We start from the raw sequence: 8,401 nt of genomic DNA on the forward strand, positions 1-8,401 counted from the left end.
TCCGTTGACGACGAAGAACGGGACGCAACCTAGGCTTGAATCTCCCTTGCCCTTCGAATTTTTCTTCAAACTAGTGTGTACTGCCGTGTGTGATGTATCGTGTAAGGGGTGGGGAGAGTTTTGCTTAATGAACACTTTAAATACTAATTAGTTTACTATTAGGTCTTAGGCCTAATAAGCCATTAAATTAGGCCCATTAAATGCTTGATTATAATTAAATAAAATACTAGCAAAGTTTTTGTTTAAATAAATTTGTGGATTAAATAGCCGGTTTGCCAAAAAGCTCATATTTTTTATGAAAAACCAACACCGATAAAAATTACTTCTCGACGTAAAAAAAATCACCTCGAAACCCCTTATTTTCAAAAATACTAAAAACCCACAATCATATTTTAAAATAATTATTTAATAAAACATTTTACATTTTCAGCCCTCGGTCCCCGTTCCTCGATCGTCTCTTGAATATTCCTTAAAAATACAATTTAATGCATCAATGTAGAAAATAATATTTTAAACATGTAATTATGCACAACATAATTAATTAATAAAATTAAAACATTTACTTAAAATACAAAAGAATTTAATAATTGCATGCACGTGGTTTGCGTGAACCTTAAAACTTTCGGGGCGTTACACCTTCTTTTTTTTAAAAAAAGTCAGACTCCTTGTTTTTTAAATCCTTCATGTCTTAATCCTATTTTTTTAATTAGCCCTAAGAATGTACGACTATTATGCATTTAAATATATGCACATATTCTCAAGATATCTCTTTGTGGTCATGAGCGAGCAAGATATTGGTTATACCGAATTAATTAATTGAATCGAGTCAATTCGGCAATTCGGTTCCATTATTTTGAAAATTCGGTTTTTCAAATAAAAAAAATTCGGTTATATCGATTAATTCGGTTCGGTCACGGTTTTGAAAATTTTGAAATCGGTTAACCAAATTAACCGATATAATAATATTATTATTTAATAAATTTTTATTTTTTTATCAATTTTTATATATTTTTTAAATTTTTAATTTTAAAATCAACCCTAATCTTCTAATATACGGTCTCGTTCTCACTTCTCTAACCGATTTTCTTGTTCTCACTTCTCTACTCTCCACTTTTGACTTCATCCGCTGTCAAGAAAAAATACATATATAATTAAAGTTAAATCACAATTTTTTTAAAAAATTAATCGGTTAATTCGGTCATCGATTGAATAAACCGATTTTAATTCGGTTCGATTTTCATCGATTATGAAAATTAATTCGGTCGGGTCGATTATGGCTAAATATTTCGTCGGTTCGGTTCGGTTATGGCTAATTTGGTTCAGTCGGTAATCGAATCGACCGAATGCTCACCCCTACTTATGGCAAAAATGTATGTGAGATGGTCTCACGTGTCGTATTTCGTGAGACAGATCTTTTATTTGGGTCATTCATGAAAAATTATTATTTTTTATGCTAAGAGTATTATTTTTTATTGTGAATATCGGTTATTTGAATCATCTATGAAAAAGTATTACTTTTTATGCTAAGAATATTACTTTTTATTGTGAATATTATGTAGGGTTGACCCGTCTCACAGACGAAAATTTGTGAGACCGTCTCACAAGAGACCTGTTAATATTTTATAATTAGGGCAGCAAGAAATAAAATATAATAATTTATAAAAATTCTTATTTTTGATCTCGTACCACTTTTTACCAATTTTAGCTTTGTAATGGATTTGTAATTTTAATACAGTAATTTGTATTTTTTATTTTATTTTGATATTTTTTAGTTAATATATTCAGACTGTGAATTAACTCGTAATATAACAAAAATTGAAATTAATCAGTGAATGGAACGGGACGGGACATTAAACTTCTGCCGCATCTCTGTTTGAAAAAAATTCGTAATGCGACACCTTGCATTATGTAATTTTGACAAATCGAGGTAAATTTTTTAGATATACTCCTTACTCTGCATACGCAGTGCGTGTGTGTACTATCTTTTTTATAATTATCGAGAGATTAAAGTGAAATTTGACAAATTATCGAGGGATTAAAGTGCTATTTGAATTGTTGGAATTTAAAAAAATAAAAATAAAATTCTTTTCTAAAATTTCAAAAAACAAAAAACAAAATTGTAATATTTGTATGACATAAGAGTAAAATGGGAAAAAAAAGTTGATGTCCATTTTGTCTTTGTTAGGCCCAACCTTAATACATAGTATAGATATAGATATAGTCGTAGAAATGTTATTTTTAAAATCTCTACAACCAAATAGTAAATATTAGTTAAAAATTGCCTTATTTAACCATATGTATCATATTAAGATATTATTCAAATCACTGTTTTAAAACGTAATTTTAGAAAAATAAGTTTAGTAATATATGTGTAAACTAATCAAACACGAGCAAAAATTGTATATTATTTAATTAATGAAAAGTATATTATTTTTTATATAAAAATAGGCATAAAATAAATAAAATAGTTACACTTTTTGCTAAAATGTGAAGGATGGAAATATTCCAAGTTTAAAAGGCTCTCCAACATTAAATATGCAACATCAAAATTATTCAACTCGTCCAATTGTTATTTTTAAAAACAAATCAACAAATGGATAAAAACAATTGGAAAATTAATTTTGTACCATACGTAAATTATAAAAGGCAAAAACTTGTGTGAGACGGTCTCACGGGTCGAATTTGTGAGACTGATCTCTTATTTGGGTTATCCATGAAAAAGTATAATTTTTTATGCTAAGAGTATTACTTTTTATTGTGAATATGGGTAGGGTTGACCCGTCTCACATATTAGAATCCGTGAGACGGTCTCACATGAGACCCACTCATTATAAATATATCGAGTCTAAGTGTGGTGTATTTAATTAAGAGTTTTGATGATTTTTAATGACTTTTTCAAATGATAGACTTTTCTGGATTTGATAGATTTTTATTGACTTTTACAAAATCTTACAGATTTATGTAGACTTTTTTGCAAAATTTTTATTAACTTTTGTGAACTTTTTTTTTATAAAATTTTATAAATTTTGTACGTAATCATAAAATATTATTTTTTTATTAATTTTTTTGAACAAATAATTAATTGACATATATAACATATTCAGTTTGAAATTATTTTTTAATATTTATATTAATAAATAAATTTACTTTTTTAAAAGTAAAATCATTTAATCTTTACATATGTATATACGTGGGTTTATAAGGATGTTTGTAAATTTTTAAAATACATCAATTTACCCATATTGCCTAAATTTCATTTGAGATGATTCCGCCAATATCACCCGACTAAAATTTCAATTTTATTGAATTAATTTTGTTTACCTTGATACATGTCTGAACTGAAAATTTTCCTCGTGATCTAAATTAAATTGTTAATGTTTCAAAACCTTAAAATTCCAATTTATCATTATGGCATTTGAGAATATTATGCCCTAAGGAAATAACTCAACATTCAAAATGTATCCATAGATTCAATACCGACTCCAAAACTGAATACAAATGCGAAAAAACGTTTCATGACAGGGAGAAAAAAAAAAGAAAAAAAGAAAGAGTATCCGAAAATCCAAACAATACATCAACTTCCATCGAACAAAAAATGTTCCCCGCAATTTTCTGTCCACCCACATCTGTCTCAATTTTTCTTGCCTCGGTCAGCTTTTTTCGTGTTCTTGTGTAAACCAGAGCGTTCACTTAAATGGGGCAGGGTGGGATGTCAAGAGTAATACCGGCTTGGATCTGACCCCAGCCAATAAGACGCCAGTGCTTCTCGATTCTACGACTTAAAGCGATTTTCTCTCCTTTGCTGGTGCACACTGGGGAAGTGAGTTGTAGTTTTGCAAAAACGTTCTTGACAGCAACAACACGAGCCCCTGTTGACATAGATCCTATGTTCAACATAAGGATCTCTCCCTTAGCCAGTTTCGAGACTTTACCCTGTCTCTCTGTATCCTTTGTCCTAACGCCCAGTAGACGACGCAGCAAAAAGAAATTAACCTGTAGTCAAGTAAATTGTGCAGTAAAAGCACTTGTATTCAATGGGATTTCAGATGACATGTCACATGCAGAAAGCTATACTAAATCAGGAAAATACAGCATAAACATAATTTGCCAAGAAGTTGGAGCTGTTTGAAGTACTGACAATTACCTCTAGTTCAACGTACACTTCAGGGAGTGACCCGACCTCCCCAAGAACCTGGCCAACCAACCTATCTGCACGAGTAAGTGTAGGGTCCATGGTCGTTCCAACTCCAATAAGGCCTCCAGGAACGGCAAACTGTAACTCGTTTTGCTCAGCATATAAGGAGACTATTCTGGAGTATATAGGGGTGCACTTTATGTTTCCACTTTCGTCCTTGACTACAATACCTGGACGGACCTCGATAAATTGATTTACCTTCAAAACTCCCTACAAGAGTAATTCGACAGTTGTATCATATTGTCAGTTAGCCAATTAAGTTGCACGAGTTTACTTCTCGTATGGGAGTGATTGTTTTTTTAAAGGATAAACATTATAATTGTGCCGACTGCCATAAATTTCAATGTTTGGTAAAGATGGATTCTTCGTTTTACCAATTCACGAGTTTGAATCCTGCGTACGCAATTCCAATCATATTTCATTAAGATGTCCTTAAGTTATGATCATTTCTGGACCTTTCTCTCCATTTGAACCCATATGCATCTTGGATATTCATTCTGGACATCCATTCCTCGCTTTCTAGCTTACGCGAGAAGAGAAGTGTTAAATATAAATACTACGGATGGTCCCACCTTCCACTGACTTAGCTTTTGGGAGGAGAGACTATGAATAATCAGCTGAATATGATATCTACCTAGTGAAAAACCACTTTCAAGGCATTTCAACTACACGTAAACAATCGCCACTAACAGAAAACTTAGCACTCACAAAGAAAAACTGAATAAGCAAGTCCTATAAGGATAAAAGAATGTGGACTGCAATCGAATTTTTGAAGTTATAATTAATAAAATAAAATCTACCTTCAGAATACTTCCACCAGCAACACCACCTCGGATTTCATCAACTTCAAAACCAGGCTTATTGACGTCAAAGGACCGGATTACAATCATATTTGGTGGTGAAATGAAGTTCCTCTCTGGAATGGGGATTTTCTTCACAATGTATTCAGCTACGACGTCAATATTATACTTCAGTTGCGCAGAAATTGGTACCACTGGTGCACCATCGGCAACAGTTCCCTGTAGAGAAATATGGAAAACAATGTTAAATGTTTACAACAATGAAATTTGAATCGCATTCACGCGCACCAATCAACCTGAATGAATTTCTGAATGGCATCGTGCTGGTTGATGGCAACATTTTCCTGAACTAGATCAACTTTATTTTGAAGAATTATAATGTGCTGAAGACGCATAATTTCAACAGCAGCTAAATGCTCCGACGTCTGAGGTTGAGGACAACTCTCATTGGCAGCTATAAGAAGTAAAGCTCCATCCATAATTGCTGCACCATTAAGCATTGTAGCCATGAGAATATCATGACCCTGCGGCATCAGAACATTTTTCGTTAATATAAATATACTTGAATCCAAGTTGAAACATTTGGTTCACAAATACCATCACATAGCCATAGGAATCATTACTGGGCAATCGACAAAAGAGACATGTCTAAGTAATTTCATCTTGCTGTTTTCAAAGCCAGGCACATCACACATTGGACTGTCTTCCTTTCCACTTCCGTATGCCCTGAAAAGAAATCGAAATTATTATTAACTAAATGAACCAGGAAATAAATTCACATCAATAAACTAAATCAGCATTGCTGGACTTACTTGTAGCACATGGGTCGAGAGCATTGATCATCTTCACACTTGTATATTTTTGCATTGGCATATCCAAGCTTGATGGTAATATTGCGTTCCAATTCATTTTTAAAGCGGACAGTCTGCAGGTAAAAGTCATTCAAAATTGAAAGAAGTTCGATTCATACATAATATTTTTTAGCATATAGGACCCAAGATGTATGAATATGAACACATGATTTATGAGAATATCACTGAAAAAGGCAGGAACCCAGGTGAATACAGTCACAAATCATTAAAAGTTACACTAACATAAACTTTAGTAGACAGTGATGTACTCTAACAAGTGCAACCATCAAAATATCAAAACCACTTAAACTGGCCATATGCCAAGGTAATTAAACTAGTCAATATATGGCCCAATTCCTATCTATCCAAATGACAATTTTGAATTTAAATAATGAATCGTTCGATCCTCACAGTACTTTAAATGCCACAAAAAGCATGCATTTCTAAACTCTCAAGATCAAGAAAATGATTGATATACCTGGACACCAGATATGGCTTTTACAACTGTTGACTTCCCATGAGCCACATGACCAATTGTCCCTGAGAGGAGTAAGTTAACGAGGAGGGATAAGTAAAATGTAAACAGACTAACTGAAAGATGTAACAATAATCATAGCAAATAAATCAATTCAAAGTATAATCAAAACAAGATAACCTATGTTTATAGTCGCCTGACGAGATATCACCTCAGGCGAAAGTGGATGTAATTTTGTCACATCCAGCTTACTTAAGTCCTGCTCCATCAATCCCTTTTTAGACATTCTGGCAACTCTTGATTCTTTAACTAAATACCAAAAATTCAATTTCGTGCAGAGGGAATAACACTTGGAAAGCTCTGAATAGTCTGTAAATAAAAGTCATTGTAATTAGCTTGAAAGTTAATCTGGTGGCACAGAATTAGATATAAATACAAACATCAGTTTGCAAGTTTAATCTGGTAAAATTTTATAACATGATGGCTGGATATACAGAGCATTATATGCTGAAGCCATTTTGAAGTTCCATTCAATTCTCACAATATATAGTAGAAGCTCAAAATGTAATAAATAGCTAATTCAACTTGGAAACTGTATTAGTTTAAATAGAAGTCAGTGATTGGCAACATAATCAATGACCACAGAAAAAGAAATCCATCATCCCCCACCATCATAAAAGAAGTCCATTTCCCAACATAACACAGACCAGTTAACTAATTCTGAAAGAAAGTACAGCACATAAATGATAAACAATCAATGCAACATAAAATTTGTCATTCAAAAATTTCATAAAGCCTAAATCTCCCAAATTGACAGACATCAACAGTCAGTTAGCTCACCTAAAAAACTATCAGAATCAGTTTCCTAGAAACCCCAGTTTGAAAAATCCAATCCCAATTCGAGTGAAACCCACCCCAAGTATCAAAAACTTGAAACTTTGGTATAAAACCATGAAGCTCTTCAAGTAATCTGGGAAAACCACGGAACAATGGCACACAAATCACACACAATTAGATGAAAATAGAGAGCCTGGAATAATTACAGAGCAGTAAATTGTGTTTTCAACTTTCAAAGTATAATGATATTCACATCAAGGAAACATAAAAATCAAGCCAACGGCCAAACAATTCCATCAACTTGTTAACACACAATTCTTCAAATTCAATACACACGCATCCATCAATCCCAACTTCATAAAGATTTAGAAAATCCTCTTCCCAAAAACCCTAATCTCAAAAAACTTAATCCAATAGTAGAAAAAACCCACCACACAAATCAAGAAAGACGCCGCTCAAATTACAACACACAAGAGCCCATCAAGAAATTTCCAAAAAACTGCACGAATACACAGACCGACACGCAAACCCACTTGTAAAAACCCAGAAAAAATTAAACGGTGCGATAAATCTGAAACCTTGCATAACAAGAAAAATGCCTGACCTTTGTCGCACAGCAGCCGTCGGAGGGTTCTGTAAATGCGTCTGAAGAGCGGATAAATAAGAAATGCATTACATTCTGGATAGCTAGGGATAGTGTACTCCGCAGACATGTCAAAACGGGTCGCCCGTCATCCGACGAAACCCGTCATTGGGCGGGGCAGGACGGGGCTCTAAATAGTCAATCTAGCCCAATCTATTTTGGTCCATGGGTTAGGTGGGTTAACCCATTTATTTTTTTTAAGAAAAAATATCAAACAAGATCGTAGTAAACATATAAGGAAAATATATTTGAGTCAAATAGTTTCATAAAATACTTAAAAACATTGAAATAAGAAATTAAGAAAACATATAGCATAATCCATAAAAAGTAAAGTGTTTAAACCAAAACATGAAGATTGAGACAATGAAGAGAACATAAAGTCGTGGAAAGAGACGGTTTTAAATTTTAAAAAATATTATGTCTTCAACAATACACATAATTAGCAAACCTCAGTCGGGTCCACAAAATTTCTCTGCAACTCGTCGGACTTCAAACGAAACCGCTCTTGGGTTAACAATTTGACAAGTCTAAGTGTCGAATTTGTAAAATAACTTTCTATGCATTTTAAAAAGAGTCGAAAATCATTTTTTAAGTGTAAAT

At 32.9% G+C, this 8,401-nt stretch overlaps 1 protein-coding gene across 2 annotated transcripts; it reads right to left on the reverse strand.

Moving 5' to 3' along the window:
* Window positions 1-3,450: 3,450 nt before the first annotated feature.
* On the reverse strand, window positions 3,451-7,903 carry LOC140833921 (eukaryotic translation initiation factor 2 subunit gamma-like). Of its 2 annotated transcripts, none has more exons than XM_073198443.1 (9): window positions 7,763-7,903; window positions 6,502-6,690; window positions 6,325-6,386; window positions 5,808-5,920; window positions 5,619-5,721; window positions 5,292-5,519; window positions 4,996-5,214; window positions 4,145-4,405; window positions 3,451-3,993 (listed from the first exon to the last, which is right to left on the reverse strand). In XM_073198443.1, exons 1-9 carry the CDS (start codon window positions 7,869-7,871, stop codon window positions 3,691-3,693), a joined length of 1,587 nt encoding a protein of 528 aa, XP_073054544.1. In that variant the 5' UTR covers window positions 7,872-7,903; the 3' UTR covers window positions 3,451-3,690. The 2 variants fall into 2 exon arrangements, with proteins under 2 accessions (XP_073054544.1, XP_073054546.1); XM_073198445.1 differs by having other exon boundaries at window positions 7,737-7,816.
* Between the last annotated feature and the right edge of the window lie 498 nt (window positions 7,904-8,401).

This window comes from Primulina eburnea, chromosome 6 (assembly GCF_022965805.1).
Source record: "Primulina eburnea isolate SZY01 chromosome 6, ASM2296580v1, whole genome shotgun sequence".
Taxonomy (NCBI): Eukaryota; Viridiplantae; Streptophyta; class Magnoliopsida; order Lamiales; family Gesneriaceae; genus Primulina; species Primulina eburnea.